A 23,221-nucleotide genomic window follows, 5' to 3' on the forward strand; every position below is an offset into this window, starting at 1 on the left:
TTCATCTACATATGCTTAATAATAAGATAATTTTGTTTTATAAGCTAGTAGGACTCAACATGAAGCAAGACCTCTATAGTTTCACGACTTTCTAACATATAATGTAATAATAATAAGAATAACTTGCCTGAAATTATTGCCAAAACCTCTTGATTGCTGCAATGTCTGAGCAAACATTTCATATTTACGTATGTCATTATCAGTAACAGATCGGCGAGCATATCGCATCGCTTCTTCAAAATGAGAACGAGTTATTTCAGGAACTGGGTCTTCTTCATCCATCTAGGAAAAAATGGGTCAGGTCATGATAAAATGCCAAACAATTTGTTTATAAAATTGTGACAATTTATTAATTGTTTTTTATATAACATTATAATAAGAAAATGAATAATAGTAACTATTAGTACTTCTATATTACCTTTTATCTTCCATACTAGTTGAAATTATAAAAAAAACAATGTTAGAAGTAGCAATTGTCCTGTGCATAAATTGTCGCAACATTTATGCTTAAACGGCGGGCCTTAATGTCTTCATGTAAAAACTAAGTTGTCACTAAAGAGAAGTCAATCAATTATTATAAAATCATTAAAAAATCCACTTTAATATGATTAACTATGTTTATTAATAATTCCACTTCATTATGTTTTCAGATTTATATTAATCCGTCTTTTGTTTTGGGCTTATTATTTTCAATTTTTTTATCACAAATTGTTAATTCTATGTATACAATGTTTGCTGTTTCATTCATTGTGTTCTCATTTCAATCACAATATCTCAACAAAAAAATTCAATTAAAATATTACAGTATTTTGAAATTAATTGGCAATGGAAGGCAATGCCCCTAACTCACATTGTCAATTCTGGTTACTCCCCTCATCAGGCTACACAGTGTTGATTGCAAATATCTATGTAATAAATTGTTACAGCTTTATTTTTTGTTCATTGTATACATGATGTTTAATTTCAACCTGTACCGTTTTATGATGAGTACTATACTTTCTATTTGAAGACATATGAGCGTTTCTAAGATTCTAACATTTATAATTTAATGAGATTGTTTAGTTATAAGCAGATTACACTACAGGTCATAGTCTTTGTTCTGGCTATTGCATTTGACATATAAGGCTATTTTTATTAAAAAAAAAAAAATTCAGTAATAAAACAGAAGATAATGCGAAATGGTTTGCAGACAAAAATAGCTCGTTTGGAAAATGCTTGAACAATTGGAAAAATGTTCACAATTAAATACAATGATTTATTAATGATTCATGGACAGTGACTCCGGTCCGTTTTTTTGTAAATTCCACTTAATTATGTTTTCAATAATCCGAATTGACAGATTAGATGGAATCCGTCAATCAGTCTTTTGTTTTGGGCTCATTGTTTTAGCTTTTTTTAATGTGTGTAAATATAGAATGTATTTATGTAGAATGAATTTTTTAATGTATCAAAAATAGTGATGATTTCAGCCTAAAACATTGTTAATTTTGTTTATACCTATTTCAAAAATCCTATTGCTGGTCTGAAAAAAATGTTTGCTGGTACAAAAAAGCAAATGAGAATACATACTGATGACATAGTAAAGTGGTGGGGGTTTTACTTTTGTTTGAATCATTGCAAAACAAAATATCCTGTAAGTAAAAAACAGTAGTGTAGATTGTGTGACCAACTTGTGGGGGGCAGCAATATTTTCACCAAGTTAAGAAGACCTAAATTTATAGAATAATGTTCGTAATAACATGTTACTAAAGGAATAGTACATAAAACAGTCTAATCATAATTAAAGAGGACAAAATTACACAATTGCTAGAATAAGATATCGAAAATCCCCACAGAGAATATAAAACAATAACCAGTGTATTTTTCCTATTAGAATTAAAAATTAATTAACTTTATGTCAACAAAATCTTACATCCATAGCGACTTGATTATTGGCTCTCTCTCTTTCTCGTCGAATTTCTGCTTCAATACACTGACGAATTGCTAATTTACAAGCACGCTGACAAACTTCAGTTAAATCAGCTCCTGAGAATCCATGTGTAACCTTTGCAATGTAGTTTAAGTCAACATCCTGTAAAAAAATGTTCAATTTAATATAAATTATTAACTAAAAGTTTATTTTTTTCACTAAGATAAGAAACATTGGTTTAACCATACATTAAGAGAAGATAATCAATCGACTATTTAAACCAAAGTAGGGAATTTTACTTTGGTGACCACAAGGGAAAAGATCTTTGAGCAAATTCAAACTGAAGGAGAAAGGTAATCAAAAAAGATCTAGTGCTGATCAAATGGAGAAGAAGGCAAGAGACCATTAAAAAATAAATTAATTGAATCTGGTGTAGGATGCCATAGAAGAAAATAATTATAAAATATCTCCTGCAATTTACCACTTACCACACAAAGAATGAATGAAGTGATTAAGACTATTTTATTCTAATTTTGCTCCAGTTTCTATGAACACAACTGGTAGGCTATTTTCTGTTAAGGAGACAAATATAACAAACCAAGATATTTTGTGGAAGGGATTTTTTTTCACGACTTTCATATTACAAAGTAAGTTCTGAGTTTTCCATTGGCAGAATTGAAATGCTTCAAACTAACAATATCTTCCTCAAATGAATGCTTTCACTAAGCAATCTATATCCAAAATTTAAAAATAATTTTAAACCTACCTATCAGAATGATAATTTAATTTTTAAAACTTAAATAGGTAGTCAAAATGTTAACATAAATACCTTTGCAACTGGTGATTTACGTAAGTTTGCTTTAAATATAGCTTCCCTTGATTTTTCATCTGGCAAAGGAATATAAATTAGCTGATCTAAACGTCCAGGTCGTAGAATAGCTGGATCAATTATATCTGAAAATTTTAAAAGACTGTTAGCATTTTCAAAAAACTTAACTAAATGCATCTACAATATTTCATTTCACAAAGTTATACATAGATTATTTAATTAGAAGCCATGATTTGGTAGAATTTAGAGTCCAAAGCCTTCATGAGTGAATCTGATTAAACATTTTGGAAAAAAGTAGCTATTTAACTAATTAATTAATTACCATCCAGGAAAATAAACAAATGAATGAATCACGAAAAAAACCTGGTGATAATATGAAAAAACCAATACCTATCAATCAAAAAAAAGGGTTTAAAAAATTTATTTCTTCATAAATAAAAATTTTTTAAAAATTCAGGTTAATAACTTTTATAAAATAATCATATCGATTAATTTAAAATAACAATTAAACCAAGAGCTTTGATCTGTTTATATACAAGAGGAACAAAGATAAAATGATTTTAGAAATTGGATAACAGCTCTAAATGACAATATATACAAGAGATATCTCTAAAGTAGACTGCTGGGAAATTTCTCTCCTTAAGGTTGGTGACACCGTGTCAATGATGGCTATGCTAGTAATGAACATACTGCTGCATTGTTGCCTGTAAGTTGACACATTATAGAATCTTTGATTATGTGTGAGACATTATAAAATGAATAGGAAAATCGATGCTGCTGCCGACTGTGAAATATGTGGAGTCATAGATTTTTTAAACCATCAAAATATTAAAAGCTGACTGAAATTCATAGGCAGTTGGTTCTATGAATGAAAGAAATGTCCAAAAACGCTGTAAAGGTTTAGAAATAACAGAATTAACATGTGCAAGATGAAGAATGTTTGGGGAGGCCCTCGATAATCACCAAGGAATTGTTGAAATACATCAATGATGAAATCAGAAAAGATTTTCGCTCTGATTTCTGACCTAGCCCTTCTTTTTCCTGATGTTTCAAGAGCATTATTGGTCGCATTGTTCATGACCATTTAGGCTTCAGAAAGGTTTATATACATTCAGTGCCGCACATCTTAACAGAACATCACAAAAAATTCTGAATCGGATCTGCTTTGAAATTTTTGATGCGTTACACAGAAAAATGTGATGAGTTCCTTAATTCAATTGTTATTGGCAATGACACATAGATTTTGTATTACATGCCAGAGAGAAAACAGCAGTCAAGTGAATGACATCATCCTCAATCACAAACCAGACCAACAAAGGTCAAGCTACAGGAATTTGGACGCAAATTGATGGCCACATTCTTTTAGGATCAGTTTGTCATACTGTTGATTGTTTTTATGTCATGTAGAACGACTATAAATACAGACTATGCATGGCATGAGAACAACTATAAGTTACGGCACACCATTCAAAATCAGCAACGTGGGTGGCTGACCGACAGCATCATCTTGCTGCAAGATAAAGTTCATATGTTGCAGGTCCGAAACTGATTTACTGAGAATATTTGGATGGAAAATTTACGATCACCCACCATATAGTCCGGTCTTAGCTCCTTCTGATTACCATTTTTGAGTGGTAAGCAATTAGTGGTTGACAAACTTAAAAATTCTGTTAATCAGTGGCTAAATGGACTGGCTGCAGAAGAATATGACGAGGGTATATTGAATTTGGTGTACTGCTATGATAAATGTCTAGAGAAGTAGTATAAGGTGTGAGAGGAATAAAAAATATTTATAAAGTTTTCAAAATATATTTTTTACAATGAAATGGTCTTTACTTTAAAGATAACTTCTCGTAAAATTTGAAATTTGAGGTATAAGTTAACATAACAGGCTACCTTGTGGTAAAAATTTCATTGTGATTGGTGCAGTTATTTTTTAATAGCAAGCGATCAAAATCCAATTATGCTGACAGCTGAGAAAATTCTCTATTTTCATTCTCATAACAATAACATACTTTTAAGAAGCAGTAAAATATTATATAACACCATTAAATCCACAACAAAATTATCTAAAATATGGTGCAACTTGTTTTGAAATCATTGACAGTTTTAATTCTATAAAGCTTCTAACTTTAGTACATATAATTTCTGCACTGACTAGTGTAAAAGTTTCTTTTATGCATTATTTATTCAAACTTTTAAAAGCTTTAAGAATAAAATTTCTATTTAAAATAATCCTGCATTGTAGATTGAGAAAGTATCTAACATTCATATTTTTCTCTTTATCATATTAAAAATGACTTAAATAAAACACAATTTAAAAAAAAATTGTATTTTTTATAATAAGCTGATGTACACCAGACAAGGAGTTTAAATCAACTCCAATCTGGTGTGTCCCCAGGTGGCGGATAGGGGAATGCTCAGTAGATATACAGGGTACGTGGGAAACAAAATACCACTCGTAGACCAAAATGATTTAAAAATAAATCCACTGGTACCTGTTTTGAAACAAGCAGTTTAGTGGGCAGCGTCTGAACACAAATTGTGTGGCTGAACTAATATCCTCTGCAAATTATATTTGTAGTTGTAATCTCGGTGACCTACCCCACACAGGAAAGATACATCCTAGAAAGTTCAAATATGGAAAGTTCTTTTAGTGATAATACCCCTTCTGTTAATATAAAACGGTAAAGGTTGCCAACGGATAGTGGTAGGGGGGGGGGCATAACCAACTAAGAGAATTAACAGACAAGTCAGAGTGTCAGAATATACCCAAACAGATTTTAAAACTGCATAATTTCACAAACTCTACAACAATAAACATAAACTCACTAACAAAAACAGGTAAACTAGAAGATTTTCTGGATAATCTCACGGAACAGAAAATAACAATACTAGCAATACAAGAAACGGGAACAAAACACAAGACCCATATGAATCGCTAGGGTACAGAATATACAAAGGTATCCCAGGAAAAAGGGTAATAAAAAAACATACCGCAATTTGGAACAGGTTCATAGTAAAAAATTTGATAACGGAATCAATTAAAAGATTTAAAGCTTATACAGATAGAATAGCCGCCACCTTAACAATCAAATCTGCTAATAAAATGTAAACACTAATGTGCATGCGCCCACAAATGACAAAAAACAGCACAGCTCCCAAAGAAGCAGAAAAATTTTGGGAACTATTAGATCAAATCCTTACAAACATATCATCTAAATATGTTAAAATCTTATTGGGAGACTTCAATGCCCAAGTAGGGAAAGAAAAAAATACAAGGATATAGTGGGCAATAGGCCAGTACAAAGGAAAAAAAGCACAAACGGCAAAAGATTAAGAGTAACATGCAAAAGCCACAAACTCTTGATTAAATCAACAAGGTTCAAAAGAAAACAAGGAAACGCACACATTGGAGAAAGGGAGAATATAAACTAGATCACATATGCACGGATAAGAACCAACACAGAAAAATCTATAACGTAAAGGTAATGTTAACAGGATTAGATCTAGGTTCTGACCATTATTTATCCAAAATAAAAATCAAACACCAGCAAAAAGAACAAAAAAAACTAATCAAAAGAACATATAATCAATAAAAACTCCAAAAAAAAGCACAATACACCAAACATACAGAAACTATGGAAATACTAAAATAGAAGAACAAAAAAACTAAAAAATATAGCGGCAGAACTAGCTCAACCTAATAAAATGAAGAAGCATCAATGGTGGAACAACTGCTGCAACTTAGCAGTGGAGGCTAGACAAAGAGCGTGGATAAAGTTTCAAAATAATAAAACAGAAGAAAACCACACAAAACTAATACAACGAAAACAAATACAAAAAGCATTAGGAGCAGCTAAAAGAAAATTTCACAACTAACAATTAAATCAAATAGAAGATGACTGATGACAGGGACTGAGACAGGGAAATTGATTATCCCCATTATTATTTAACTGCGTACTAGAATATGTAATTAGAGAATGAAAAAAATTAAATCCAGAAAGAATAAAAATTGGAACAAAAATTAAGTATACTGCCTGGGTTTTGCAGACGATGTAGCCCTCCTCTCAAACAACATAAAAGAAGCTAGTACCCAAATAGAAACACTACAACAAATTGCTGAAAAAATAGGTTTGAAAATATCATAAATAGGTTTGAAAAAACTCAAAAATTATGGTCAGGGATCCACTATGCATTAATCTTGTAAACGTAAACAAAATGGAACTAGTGGGAAAATTTAAATACCTAGGAGATACCATAACACATAACATCAATGAGAAAATAAACTGGCAAGAAAGAATTGAGAAACTTAAAAAAATATTAATAACTACTCAAAACATATACAATAAAATGTCTATCGACAAAAACTAAAATCAGACATTACCAAACAGTAATTCTTTCAGAAATACAATACACCAGCGAGACTCTCTTCAGACCATATAAAATTGGAGAAGTAGAAAAGATCAAAAAGATAGAAAGGAAGATAGTCAGCAAATGCATAAACAAGAAAGACATATTGGGACAGTAGAGGATAATCAGCAAGAGGAAAAATGAAGAAGTATATAAAATAATAACCCCACTAACAAATTTCTTCAGAAAAAAAAGAATTTCATTCTTGAGGCACCTACTCAGAGCAGAAAACACCAGACTTGCAAACCAAATAATTAACTTATACTGGGAAAGAACAACAAACCGAAATGGATAAAGGAAGTCTGAAAAGATATGTAACAGCTGAGAATCTGCAAAGAAGATCTAATTCACAAAATCTGGAAAATATGACAAACTAATTAAAACTAATATAACATTTGAATTTAAAATCAAAAAGAAATCCAACAGGGTGTATTCAGTCGAGGACAGGCGCCAAAGATCAGAACGCCTCAAAAGGATGTGGGCAAAAAAAGAAGCAAAAATAAGACAACTCCCACAATTCGGAAATAAGAACCAATTACAAAATGGACTGACCCAGAAATTGAACTAAAGTGATCCTATGAGGTCGTAAAAGCAAAAAAAAAAAAATTATGTACAATAAATTAAATTACTTACCAATTAACTAGAAATAAGCAAAATTAAGAAATTTTAATACAGGTAAATTCAAGCCCGCAATACAAATTTTACTTAAACAACACTTAGTTAAAAACTGCAACCATAACACAGAAATTATAAACAAAATAAGTAAATTTAAATTAACATGAGGAATTAGACAACGATGACAACTGATTAAAATTTTTGCAAACACTATTTTAAGTCTTTTTTAATTTTTAAAATGTTTTTTGAGTGAAACCTGGAGTTTATAGTTATCTAAACTTATCAAATTTCTGGAAACTGGGATAAGTTTGATGATACTTTCTATTCAATCAATTACTATGCTAAGGTTAATAATCTAGTATGTAGTAGCAAATCTACACAATAATCATATGTTTATATTTCATGGAAATAAAAGTTTGACAAGGAAAAAAGGCTTTACAGACTAACTAAAATGACATAAATAAGAAATGGTATTCGGCAAGCATTACCATAGTGATGGTTTACCTCTCCATTGACAAAGCTGTACACCACACAGAGAGAAGCATTGCTATTCCCCTAAGGGAAATTATAGTAGTTTATTGATTTGTCAATAAAATTTGTGTGTGATCATGCACACACATTACCTCTTATATTACTAAATGTCAAATAAGTTCACAAAACATAAATGTCTTTTTTTTTTACCTGGTCGATTTGTAGCACCTATTATAAATACATTTTTCTTTGCTCCCATACCATCCATTTCTGTTAAAATCTGGTTAATTACTCTGTCTGCTGCCCCACCAGCATCACCAACATTGCCACCACGAGATTTTGCAATTGAATCCAACTCATCAAAGAACAACACACAAGGCGCAGCTGCTCGGGCCTGTATTGATTAGAAAATAATTGTTTTGTCAACACAATTATAAAAAAAACACTACAGTAGTACACATGAATAATGAAAATTAAGCATTCTTTAAAAACAATATTTATAACCCACATAACATTACGTGTTTTTGACTCAGTGTAATACTTAAATTGCTCTATACTTTACATTTTAAATACTTAAAGCGTTATTTCTTCATCTAACTTTTAATTAGAATTTTACAACAAAAAAATAACTGTTACTGCTTGTTATCTAATCATTTCAACATATTCATAGTATACTGTATCAAAGAACCCATTAAACATGAAAATAATTTAAATGTAGTAATTTTTTTCTCTTTTGCATTTCGTAAAAACTTTTTCCAGCAAACTAATATACCATTTTATGACTGCAAACCGCAGTCATTACCAATCCAAGGAACAAAGACAAAAGGATAACATGTGTTTTCACCTTTCAATCTAAAGCTTCAATTTCATTTGAATTAACTTTTATTTCAATTTTATAAAAACTATACGATTATAAAAATATTTTTCAGTCATACATTTTCATGAAATCCCACTAAAAAAAGTTCTAATAATTGATTGAAAACATACCTTATCAAAGATATCTCTAACATTCGCTTCTGATTCACCAAACCACATTGTTAGCAACTCAGGTCCCTTGACAGATATAAAATTTGCTTGACATTCATTAGCAATAGCTTTTGCTAATAATGTCTTACCACAACCAGGTGGTCCATAGAAAAGTACACCTCGAGATGGTTGCATACCAAATTTCAGGAACTTATCTGGATGTTCAACAGGATACTAAAAAAATAAATAAATTAATAATAGTTTTTCTAAAACTTATAATGATTAAATGTCATTAAGAGGTGAATTACTATTATTATTTACTGAAGTTTTATAAACGTGATTATAACTATATTTCTTATAATAAACTTTTTATATTATGATTCTTGAAAATTTAGGAAATATCAAAACTAACTTTGGACACAACTGCAACAATTATTATTTTACTGAAATTAATCAATTTAAAATTCATATTATTCCTCTGTACAGTTATTAAATTCTATTTATGTCCTATTAAATAAACCACCTAGTACAGTATTATATATATATAATGTTATTTTTAAATTATATATAAGTTATGCTCTAAAGCAGCGTTTCTCAACCTGGGGACTGTGGTGATATGAAAGGGGATCTACAGCTTTACATGAACAATAATGAAATCATTTTATGAGGAAAAAATAATTTATTATAAACATTTTACTTACATTTATTATAAGAAAACACATTTGTAAAAAAAAAATAATGAAATGGTTGTGTTGTTTTCAATTTAAAAGTTCTTCCATACGTGGTTCTAAGTTAGAAACATACAAAAACAAATTGTTTACAAATGATAAGACGATTCCTATATTTAGTTTTTAGTGTAACAATATATGAAAACCACTTTTCACAGAGATAAGATGTGGCGAAAGGTTTTAATGCCTCTATGACTAAATTTCCAAATTCACTTCAATAAACAAGCCAAAAACTTATCTAAATCTTCAGATGTGATTTGTAGTTGTTATCGTATTTTCGGCAGACATTTAGATGAGCTGGTTGTGAACCTTAACTGGTAACCTAACAGCTGTGATAAAGTTTTCATTACATGGATTCAGTACCCATTTCTACAAGAAATCATTTATATCTTCTGGGATATACTCCACCAACTGAATTTTTAGCTCGTGCAAATGCATCTTCATGCCATCCAAACTGTGGTGAATACTAGTGTCTTCTTCATTAAAGTTTTTCTCAATATAATCAATTTGAAGTGGAAACATCAAAATTTTTGCTTTGAAGGTGAATTAATCCAGATACCAAGCTTCTGTCATTAATAAAATGTTTTTATCATGTTCTTGTAAATTCCCATTCAAGTCATTTAAATGCAAAAATACATCAGGTTAAGTAAGCCAGCAACAACATATAGTCATTAATTATTCTGTACATAACACTGAAAATAGAGTTTGTTTATCCTGGAAAAATATTAATTCACAACACAAATTGAATAACTAGGTTAACACTTTCCCCTGAAATAATCTGCCTTCTGTATGCACAAGATTTTTTTTTTGCCAATTTCATGGAATTGTTTAGCAAACAGCTAAACAATGCGATGAGATGTAAACAACAATAGCTAAACAAGCTAATTCTGTAAGGTTGTCTTTCAATAAAAATGAAATTAAACATTTTTACAGGTTTATAGATAATTTGAAATTTTCTGGCATATTTTCTATGGCAAAAACATGTCTGTAAAGGAAGCAGTGTGTCCATTCTGCCCTTAGAATAAGAAGATTTTTTTAATCTTTCCACTAACCCATTGTTCTTTCCTGTTATTGCTTTTGCACCATCACTACATACTGCAATAAATCCTGTCAAATCAAATGTTATAGTTTTTAGTAGCTTCATAAAAAAATACATTGTCCGATTGCATAACCAGGTATTGATTTGCAAAATAACAAATTTTCTTTGACTGATCTGTTCCTATCGCATTCATAACTCACAGAACATAAGAACTGAGAAATGTTTGCCACACATTGTTGATTCATCAAATTGAAAACGGAAAAATTTACTTGAACTCACTTGCTGAATTATCTAATTGTGAATATTGGCAGTCATGTAATCGATTCTTCACCTTGATACTGTCGTTAGAAAGCACAATTAATTTTGTTTCTTCCATGCCAATTAAAACACTGACCACATCAATTGCAGCAGGCAATATGAAGTTTTCTGTGATTGTATAGGGTTTGGACATTTTAGCTATTCTTAATGCTACAAGATAAGATGTTTAGAGTACATTTATCAGTATGGTTTGATTTACAAATAGAAGCTTGTTGATTTCTCAAAGTACGTGATTTTCTTTCAAAAGATTCCAAAGGTGTGGTTTTACAACCCGGATGTTTAGTTTCCTAGTGTCGAATCAATTTTGATGGCTTCATGATTTCATCAGAGAGAACTTGAAACCAAACAATGCACTGTGGCTTTCCATCCGATGAGGTAAAAACAATAATTTAAATATCTGTCATTTTACACTTTGTCTCTTTACCAATCAATTCACTGGATGTGCATGGCTCACGGCTCACTCATGTTTTCAAAATTTAACCACTTACCATAAGAATATAATTGAAAATAAAGAAGAAAAAACAAGCAGTTACTAAGTTTGACAGCAGTAAATAACCAAAACCTTTATTATTATTTTCAATGAAGCTACCTTAAAGATATCAAACGCATGCTTCACATTTGAAACTAAACTGACATCTGCAATCCCTCATGTCTCTTTTAAACTGCTGAGAACACGACGTGTTCAAACATACCACCACATGCATGTTCAAACATGACATTCTTACAATGAACATTAAGCAAGCAGACAAAATTAGGAGCACATACAGATCAAATTGGAACCTGTAAATTGTTTGTACACTTCATACATGCACGTTCATAGCCATCGTTATCAACACAGTTAAATAGATTTAACTAGGTTTCATATGGGGGGGGGGGGGTCACATGTAATATTTGTTTTACTTTTTGGGGGTCATGGAGCTAAAAAGGTTGAGAATCACTGCTCTACAGGATACTGAATTCCTCTATAGAAAAGTATAGATTATCTTGCAACCAATAACAATTTTTCTAACATATTTTCATCAGAATATTGTATGTTATCTAGTAGCTTGACACTGACAAAAAACTACAATCACATGAATACTACTACTTTTACTCCCAAATTATTTAGGATTACTAAATATTTAAGGCTAAAAATTTTATACAGTTAACAGATATAATGATAAATATGTATCTATACGTATTTCATGTTATCTCCCTTACATCATCTATTACCTGTTTTTTTTACAGTTTTACCTTGCAGATGTATTTATCATAAGAGGTTACATTTCTGTATTCCCTCATAATAAAATAAAGGTGTCTCATAATAAAATAATTCTGCACCTCTCTCCTCTCTCTCTCTCTTGGTGCCATCATCATCAATAAAACACTAATCACAAAGAGACTTTTTCAAAAACAGAAACAGAGAAAAATCACTTAAGTGTGGAGTTGAATGGGATGATCTATTTCTTACCAACCAAATAATAGAACAGCATAATGTTTAAATAGGAGAATGAGGCCACATACTGTCAAAGCAACAATTTACCAAAACCTAAGCATCTCTCTGATGACATTCCAAACATATAGAATTAGACATAGATATTTGTTGTTTTGTAGAATTAGACATAGATATTTGTTGTTTTGTAGAATTAGACATAGATATTTGTTGTTTTGTAACGGTATGAGCAGTTTTTTAAATATTAGAAGACATGCACAAACAAAATATAGTAACTGCAGCCATACATCAGAATAGGTTTTTGTAAGTACATTTTGTACACTCATATTTTGAATAGTGTGTTTCTTATATTTTCTTGTTTCATTCATTCTAGGATGCTGTTTTGATTGTTTTTAAGTATTTTTTTTTTTATTATATAAGTTAATGATTAGTTTATTATATCTCCATACAGCACTACAGTTTCTTCAAAGTTTTGTTGTTGTGAAGAGTTCATTCTGTACTGGATGGTTGCTACAAGAGAATTGGATGGTAAGAAGAGAATGATCATAAAAATCAAATTAGACATAGTGAAACTACATCCATAAGTTTAACTGATGTAAATCTATGAGAAAATATTTATTAATCATGGCTTTGGTCACTGGTATTTAATCTCATTGCACACTCTTCAATTTTCAGGATTGTATTCCTTGAGATAACTTGGATAGTTCAGAACCATCCAGTTGTAAGGAAATAAAGGTTTACTTCATCTTAATCAGTAAAAGTTTTACTAAAATTGAGACATTCCAACTCTAATATTGAAATTTTGATATTCTCACATAACTGCAAGAGTAATACAGAGGAAATTCAACATAATACCAAAATGGCAATCACAAAACTAAATTAAATACATAGTTCAAACAGAAAACAAACTAATATAAAACCAAACCCTAATAATAGCCACTTACTTACAATTTAAGTAATCTTTTTTTAAATAATATAATTTAATACCTGAACCAATTCTTGTAATTCACGCTTAACATTTTCAAGACCTCCAATATCTTCCCAAGTAACATTGGGAACTTCAACAACTGTTTCACGTAAAGCACTTGGACTACTTTTACCCATTGCATACTGAAATACAAAAAAAGGATATATACAAAATGAAATAAAGCATAGCATTAATACTAATTTGTTATTCTTAATTTTAGAATACAATTTTTTTTAATTTCAATAAAAGAAAAGTAAAACATCATAAATATCACTAATATAAACTACCAATTGAAATGAGAAAAATTAGTGAACCATAGCTTACATTTTTTAACATAACAAAAACACATTCAAAAATTGTTTGTCCAACTTCTAATAATAAAATACAAAAATAGCATAAAAAAAGTTAATAAACAAATAGAAATAATGAAGAAAGATCATGAGAAGTAAAAGAACCATAAAAAATTGGAGACAAAAATATACGCAATATGACTATGTAATATGAAGATGCTAAGGCAGGTTTCACATCAGTATTTAAGAATGTTATCACAAAACACATTTTATGGAATTTAAATATGCAATAAACAACAAATAATATTACTCATAAAATATTTATGACAAAACAAATTTTAAGAAAAGGAGCTGAAAGTATTAAGTACATTCATCACAGATGTTGTGAAAGTAAATGTGAACGTTCAGAGTTTTAACTTCCCAAAAAGCCACATATTAAAGTGGTGTTGATCCCATGAAAGTCGACTTTTGGTAAGTTTTTTAGGCTCTGTTACTGTGTTTGGTGATTATTATTCTTTTTTTTGTCATTTGAGGTTATTTGAGTGGCAGGTATGGTGATGAATTATTTGAATTTTCACAAAGTTATTAATATTAATATATATATATGCTGTATCATTCAATGTGGTACATAGAACAAGCTCAGACCATACTTTACTGGACTGTATTAAGTTAAGCAGCAGTAACTACAAATGTTAATAATTTGCTATCAGTATCACTAACCCTGAAGTTATCCATCGTTACAGCCAATGAGTTGAGAACTTCAGCATCAATTTGATCATCTTCTAAGTCAATCAAATCCATCTTTTCACGAATCTGTTGTAAAGCTGCCTCTGAACAAAGTGATGCAAGATCAGCACCAACATGACCATGGGTTTCAGCAGCAATCTATAAGACAAAAAAATAAAATTATTACAAAACTGTAAATAAAACTTATTAATATCAAAAATTAAAAACACAGAAATACATTACACTACATTAGATAGAAAATTTTATTAAAAAGGAAAGAAATCTGATCAAAAAAATGTAACAATGAATTAAATAATTTGTTTATTATCCAATTTGTCTATTATTAACAAACTATTCGAGGTTATAAAAATAAAACAATATAATTGGCAAATGCTCAAAGAAATTAAAAAATTAGCTGTTGAAAATAATATAGCTACCATTATATATAATTGGTTGCCCATTTCACTATAATCATATCAGACTCACTATATATGATTTTTTATTATTTGAAAAACAAGTCTGAGATTCTGAATTTAACAATTTTAAAATCTCAAACCAGGAGAGGTTGTCATTTTTAAGTAACTCTCCCCAAAATTATTTAAGCTAATATGTTAAAAGAACTCATTTTAATTCAGTACTAATGTATCTTTAAATGTTGCCAATTCTGATTTATTCATCATAAATTAAAACTAACAATGATTATGAAATAAAGAAATTTGTTAATGGTTTAGCCAATTTTATTTTTATTGCTTGTTTGGTAAAAGTTCTCTTACACTGTCTCATTTAAGACAATTGTAAACAAACACAAATATTTCACATTATAAAAACACATTAGGCCCAATCAACTTTTTATAAATATGGTAAGTATAAATTTATAATGTTTAGAATTATACAAGGCACTTAACAAAAGAACTTACTGTGCAATAGGCTTTGCTAAACTGATCTGTTCAAGTAATGTTATATCAAATTTTTTGCAGTGGTCTATCAATTCCTGTTTTTAAATTATATTTATTTACTTTTTAAGTGTGTATTTATTTAAAGAGGTCAGGTCACTCTGATTAAGTACTGAGGCAATACAATTACAGAGAATAAAATTTCCAAAAATATCAATTTCATTATGGAGCAATTGTTTTCTGCTAATTTTGACACAAATTACATCACTAATATTCATTCAAAGAACATTCAACTGTAATTTAAAACAGACATTCCAGCATGGAAAAACTATTGTCAGGTTACAGATAACAAGTCATAACAAAGATTGTGGAACCAATAAAATCTTATAGAGTAATAATAGTTTGGAATCAAGTCTATTTTTTTTTATTTATTTCCGTGTACAAGTAAAGGGAGTATTGTAATTGTGAAAAATTTTGGATTTCAGATTTTAATGGCAATATCAATTTTGACCATCCCTAAATCCATTTTAACTAGTTTCGGCATGACATTTCTACATATGTATTTCGCATAACTCAAAAACGACTAGCTGTATGATGTTGAAATTTTGGATTTAGGACTGTTGCAACATCTAGTTGTGTACCTCCCATTTTGATTGCAATCAACTGGACCAAAAGTGTCCAAAAAGCCTTTTTCTTAACAGCAGTAATAAGCCCTCATTGAGAGCTTTTCAACGATGCGTAATAAGTGGTACTTATTTTTGCTGGTTCCAGAGTGAAATTTAAATGAAATTTAAATTAATGAAATATTTTAATCTTAGAAGAGGAAGGCAATCGAATCAGTTCGAATCAGACTTCATCTCCTTTTTTTTTAAATTTAAATATATTGATTTATTAATAATTACAACCTCTTATTGTAAAAAAATGTTTAAAATAAATAATTCAATAATAACAATAAAAATTTAAATCATGAAAAAATATCAGAAGTTATAAATGAAATAAGATTTTATGTACTTTTTATTTTTAAAAAATGTGTATATATAATTAAATATGTGTAAGGAAGTAATATGGTGTCCACATCAATTTTTTTTAGCTACAAAGGGATAATAAAAGGGATCATAAAACTTACGTGTACAAAAAATTATGGTTTCTTTGAATTTTACATTTAATGAGAAGAATGAATGATTAAGCCTGAAAACAAAGCTTGCACAGACAAGAAAATTTATTTGTAAGAACTTCATTCAATGAGTCATACATTATTAGTTTTACATTTTCAGCTGATGGTTATTCAATATTAAACAGAAATTCTTGTTTTGGTAGCTGCCTAATTCATTATAATCATGAAGATATGTTGTTAGTATCAAAATTTCTAAAAGCATATGAAATATCACAACAAAAATTTAAAATACATGTTGTAACAAAATATCTACCATTACACACACCCATCCACACACACACTAAGCTAAAAATGGAATTTTGAGTTTCACTGAAATGTTGATGAATATCCAAAATACACACCTGTTCTAAATCTACATCATCTGCTAGCTTCATATTTTTTGTGTGAATACGAAGAACTTCAAGTCGACCAGTTGCATCAGGAATTCCAATATCAATTTCTCTATCAAACCTACCAAATCGACGAAGAGCCGAGTCAATAGAATTAGGACGGTTAGTAGCAGCCATTACAATAACATGTGAGCTTTGTTTTAAACCATCCATAAGTGTCAAAAGCTGTGATACAATACGCCTTTCGACTTCTCCATGTGTCTGGAAAAAATTAACATATATTAACACAGTAATTATAAGTAATACTAGTATAAACATATATTTATATTTTAGTAATTCCACTTCACATAGTTATATTAAACCAAAAATTAGGTTGTTTCACAGAAAATTACTTAAAAATATAGAAATAGCACTCAAGACAAATACTTTAAACAGAAGTCATATTACACAAATTCAATTTCTTTATTACATGTAATGTGCAGACGTGCAACACATATATAGATGCTAGCTCCCTCACTCGTGTAAAATATAACAATACTAGATGAAAGTAAACTATACAGAAGTGAATAAAAATCAAAACCATTACAGTTTGCTTTTTATAAAATAATTTCTCAAGTACTGTTGGCAACTAACTGTATCAAAGTTTTATGTTCAAAGTATTTTCAAGTCTAAATCTACTACTTAGTATAATATTACATTAAATACACTGTTCTGGTTCTAGCAAAGATTAAAGAAAACTTTTCCACAACAAAAAATTTAAAAAAAAAACCTTCCTGGAAACTAAAATGAATCTGTTAAACAAATGTCTCTTATTACTAATTGCTTGTCCAAGCCAAACTGGCACAAATCTGATGAACAGCATAGCTATACATTTTGCTGCCTAACAAGCATGGATTTATAATATTACTGGATTAAAGACAATATGTATGTGGTACGACTAACATTTATTCCAATCAATAAACAAATTCGTCTTATATTTATTAGTTACTTATGTAATCCTGAGTTTATATATTATAAAACTAATAATTTATTTCTTTATAAGATACTAAAATAGATATGTTATGCAACATTATGCAGGCTAATCGGCTGTTACTGTTTGCCCTAAATGTATTTATTTATAGTTTTAAAGCTGTATAAAATATCCAAGCCCAATAAGCATAAGACTGATGTCTACAATTTATGCTACGCTCTTTGCCCAATGTTCTGGCAGTCAGGTTTGTGTAAATAATAACCAAACAACATTTCTATCTAAACATTCAAATGAAACATTAAATTACTATTTACACAAATCATTCCTGATTCATTCAGAGAACAACTTGTTTTTGTGTAAGATTCCATTCTAATTTACAGTTAAAACTTGTACAGTTAATTGTGTGTGTCTGAAGAGTATGGTTATAGTCCAATTATAGCGTTCTTTGAGTTTTTTCAATTTTTGAAAGTAGTTGAAGTATTAAGTGAAATTTTTAAAGTAATCTATTCGCGTTAAATTAGTAAATTTTTGTCTGCTCTATTCTTATGGTAGTGAACTGATTTTACTATTTTCTATATTATGTTCTAACTTATGTGGAAAAGACATTCACCACAAAGGGAAAGAAATTATACACAATGTTTTTAGTTACATGACAGGAGAAGCTGCAGTTGGAATGTTTGTTAGTAACCCAAAAACATTTTAGAACATGTTGTGTGTGCCACAGGAGTCTCAAAAAGAACAGTTTATAGAATTACTGGAGAAATAGTTTCGGAAAAAATCCAGTTCTCCTCACAAAGGAATAAAATGCAAAAAGAATTTTGATTGGAAAACCGGAGAATTTTCATCGGAATACCATACAACGTAGTGTTAAAATTTTACTTAAGCAAGGGTTGCTTGCCTTCTATAAAGAAACTTAACGCAAAACTAAAAAGTAATGGGGAATTTAATGGACAAAAGAGAAGCTTACAGACACTTTTGTTAAGCACAGACTTCGAGTTGATGGAAGACCAATCATCTATGTCGATGAAACTTATATTTTAAGATCTCATTGCCTACAGAAATGTTGGCAACCTTTAAATGCATCTGATTGTTTTGTTGTGCCAATTTCAAAATGAGAAAGGATATTAATTATCCATGCAGGAGGTGAAATGGGATTCGTTCCTAACTGCTTGACAGTATGGAAAGCCAAGTCTTAATCACGTGATTATCATTCTCAGACGAACTGCAAAATGTTTTTAAAATGGATAAGAGAAAAATTAATGTCTAACTTGCCAGTAGACAGTGTCGTTATTTTAGATAATGCTTCTTATTTTACAATGCTGAAGAAAGCCAAGCATTGAATTCAGTATCTACAAAACAATCAATGACTGACTGACTGGCTGGCTGTGGACTAACAGCTTCCAATTCCATGAAAATTTGATGAAAGTTCAGTCGTATGAGGCAATTAAAATTTTAAGATCATCTGAAAACATAAGATAGATAAGATATTGGAGGAAGGCGGGTTCCTTGTTTTACACCTATCCCCATATCCTGATTTGAATCCCATCAAAATGATATGGGCACGGGTGAAGAACTGAGTGGTCGCTGCTAAAATGTACAATTTACGATACTGCAACAATGGAAATTTGTTATAAAAAGTTTGCATAACTCTCAGTTGAGGACTGGATAAAATGTTGCGAACATTTTACCAAAAGAGTAGCACATACTGCAAGGACCTCTAGAACAACAAATTGAACATGTCATCATCAATTAGGGAAGCAAAAGTTCATCAAAGAAAAAAATGCAGTAGGCAGTGAAGTGCTATAAATTCTGCAACTTTGTAATCTTTTACTTTAGTTATTTGTATTATGCTAGTGTAAAGGTTTTACTGAAAAAAGGATTATCGAGCAAGTAAAACCAATTATAAAAACACACAAGAACAAGAAAATAAAAAAGAATTTCATTTCTACCTTGTCTTAAGTAATGAGCTCTGGAAAATTTTGCTTCAAGGCCAACTGGAAGTTTCCTTACTTAATCAAACAACAGTTTTTAATGACATGTTTATTCTCAAAAACTAGAAAAGGGAGCTAAGATTTTTTCAAAATTAGGACTAATGAGTACTACAAAAAAATAAAAGCTTAACTGAACTGTTGTTTATGAAAAAAGCTTTTTACGAGGGTTTTTTTTCAAGGTCCAATCGGTCATGAAATAAAAACCCGCATAAAAATCAGATAAACCTTTGCGCAAATGTGTTGCGCAGCGTTTTTAGTATGGTCTTCAATCACGCCACGTCACTTCGTTTAGTTATGAACACACAGCTAGCATGTAAACATGTCTACAACAATAGCATCTCCCGACAAGTGTGAAGTGCGTGCAGTAATTCGAGAAAATTATCGGTTCAGAATTTCTGTATTGAGCGATTAGTTTCCTGAAATTTCAAGGTTAGTTCTCTACACCATTGTGAATGAGACTTCAGTACCGAAAACTGTGTGCAAGATGGGTTCCCATTATGCTGTCCGACAATCACAAAACCATGAGAATGGATGCCTCCCTAACATTTCTCCAGCGCTACCACAATGAAGAAGATTTTTTGAACAAAATTGTAACAGGGGTCGAGACATGGTTCCATTTCAAAACTGAAGAAACAAAAGAACAATCCAAACAGTGGATGCATTCTCATTCTTCCAGTAAACCAAAGAAGTTCAAGCGAAACTTTCCAACAGAAAGTATATGGCTACTGTGTTCTGGGACCGGAATGGAGTTTCTCTTGGTGAAATTCATGGAACCTGGCACGACCATCACTGCAGCCTCATACTGCGTGACTCTTCCAACATCTATGAAGGGCAATTCAGAATAAGCAGAGAGGAATGTTGTCATCAGGCATTGTCTTTCTCCATGACAATGCTCGGTCGCACACTGCAGCTGCAACAAAGAAGCTCCTGCAGCATTTTCATTGGGAAGTGTTTGATCACCCACCGTACAGCCTGGACTTTGCTCCATCCGATTTTCACCTCTTTGCTCACATGAAATGCTGGCTAGGAGGACAAGATTTTGGCACACATCGAGCTGCAGACCAGCGTAGAAACATGGCTGAAACACAGGCGCTTCCGTTCTATGACGAGGGTATTGGAAAGTTGGTACCACGCTATGACAAATGTCTAAATCGGAGTGGCGACTATGTAGAGAAATAGCGTAACTATATAAGTACTTGTTACAAATAAAAAATTTTTAATTTACTGTGGTTTTAATTTCGTGACCGATCGGACCTTGAAAAAAAAATAACCCTCGTAATTTAAAAACACACCAAAATTTTTGTTTTGTCAAATTCTTAACACAAATCATAAGCAAAACTAAAAATTTCAGATATTCATTGACCTATGCAAATTGTGAAAGGGGGGAGATAAAAACAGAAGTAGGTGTAGGTCAAAGAATACTTTCACAATTGGCTCAGACTTACTTCCTGTAATTTAAAAAAAAAAACAGAAGATAAAATTCCACCAGTACAGTGCTGTGCATTGCTATGTTGAAATGAAAGCATAAGCTCTCCTTTTTCCAACAACAATCTTCATTAATTTTAAAATTAATTTATTTTTTTATTAATAATGATAATCTGGACGGATTATAGTACAATCTCTGCCTGGATGGATTATATGCTGGCTTGGCCTTACTCATTACTTATATTATTACTAAGTAATAATATTAATTAATAGCACCAATATCAATAATATCATTAGTACTGTATGCTTTAAAACCATAAAAAAATATTCTTTAGAAGAAATATTACTGAAATTCTTCAGTAATCTTTTTGTGAAATATATATTTTGAGTTAACAGTATCAGTAGCTTTTTTTTGACACCAGTTTCCCTGTACTAAGTCACTCCATCCCTTACAATAAATTTCCACAATTTTGTTGTATATAACATAATTTAACATGTATTCACATTACCTTTTCTCTTTTAGGTGCAATGGCATCCAATTCATCTATAAATATTATAGCAGGAGCATTTTTATCAGCTTCTTCAAATGCCTTACGCAAATTGCTTTCAGACTCACCAGCTAATTTGCTCATGATCTCAGGCCCTGCAATATAACATATAATACATTTTAAAACAAAAATACAATAGTTTATGCAACTATCTTACACCAAACTGGCAGCTAAAAAGAACAGTTACGAGGGTGTATCTACTGACAATTCATAATGCAATGTCATAACTTTCAATGAGTTTGAAGAATGCTTTATGACTATCTTCACAGACACATAATACTTGTATTAAACCACAAAAAATCTCATTTTAAAAAGTTAAATAACTGTAAAAAATGTAAATCTTATTCCACAAGATAAAAATAATATAATACATCACTTTAAGACTACTTTATATATAATATAAAGCAGTCTCTGATTGTTAAATTATTATTTATAATATTGAAATAATAATCAAAAATATTCTAACTAAAAACAAACTTATGTATTTACTAACTACGGAAAAAAGTATGGAAATTTTGAAAGTGATTTATAACATTATATAGGGTAATTAGATAGTAAATACAGTCTATAAATTCAAATAAAAAAATTAAAAACCTTATGTTAATAAATTTTCAAGCTGGCTATATAGAGGATACTTTAAATAAAATCACAGAAGGAAATATTTATATAAATTGGAAATATATTTTTCTAATCTTCTCATTAACTTTAAAAACTCCAAGCAACTTTAAAAATTGATGATGAAGTATATTATTCATTATAACTAAGAATGGATCATCAAAATAAAAAATGCTATATAAAATGCTATAAAAAATGCTATATCATCAAAATAAAAATGCTATACTGTAAAAATCATATAGTCAGAATAACAACATATTTAATAACTTTAAAACAGATTTTTTTTAAATTTTAAATTTAAGATGATTTAAAACTGTACTGATATGTATGTATTTGCACTGTAATGAAGTACTGAGGTTAAAAAGTAATCTGAGAACATTTTCAAAATGTAGAAATGACGTAAAATGTTCTTAAAAAGGTTTTACGTCAGCATATTATGCATGTTTGTACGCTATACATTTGTGCAACTATGTATGAAACTGATAACAGCAGTTTTTCTCAGCCACACTAAGCAAAATGTCAGCTACAAGTAGAATCATTGGAAACACCTGACAATTGGCAGTAATACCTTTA

At 30.2% G+C, this 23,221-nt stretch overlaps 1 protein-coding gene across 1 annotated transcript in view; it reads right to left on the bottom strand.

The window, feature by feature from the left end:
* TER94 (Transitional endoplasmic reticulum ATPase TER94) overlaps positions 1-23,221 on the bottom strand; it is a 48,582-nt gene that overhangs the window by 1,816 nt on the left and 23,545 nt on the right. The window contains exons 6-14 of the mRNA XM_075360561.1: positions 21,995-22,128; positions 17,112-17,360; positions 14,698-14,862; positions 13,708-13,830; positions 9,225-9,437; positions 8,448-8,631; positions 2,739-2,863; positions 1,913-2,071; positions 128-282 (exon numbers count right to left, since the gene is read on the bottom strand). Coding sequence (XP_075216676.1) covers positions 128-282; positions 1,913-2,071; positions 2,739-2,863; positions 8,448-8,631; positions 9,225-9,437; positions 13,708-13,830; positions 14,698-14,862; positions 17,112-17,360; positions 21,995-22,128 — 1,507 coding nt within the window. The remainder of the gene's footprint in view (positions 1-127; positions 283-1,912; positions 2,072-2,738; positions 2,864-8,447; positions 8,632-9,224; positions 9,438-13,707; positions 13,831-14,697; positions 14,863-17,111; positions 17,361-21,994; positions 22,129-23,221) is intronic.

Source organism: Lycorma delicatula, chromosome 3, assembly GCF_047948215.1.
Source record: "Lycorma delicatula isolate Av1 chromosome 3, ASM4794821v1, whole genome shotgun sequence".
Taxonomy (NCBI): Eukaryota; Metazoa; Arthropoda; class Insecta; order Hemiptera; family Fulgoridae; genus Lycorma; species Lycorma delicatula.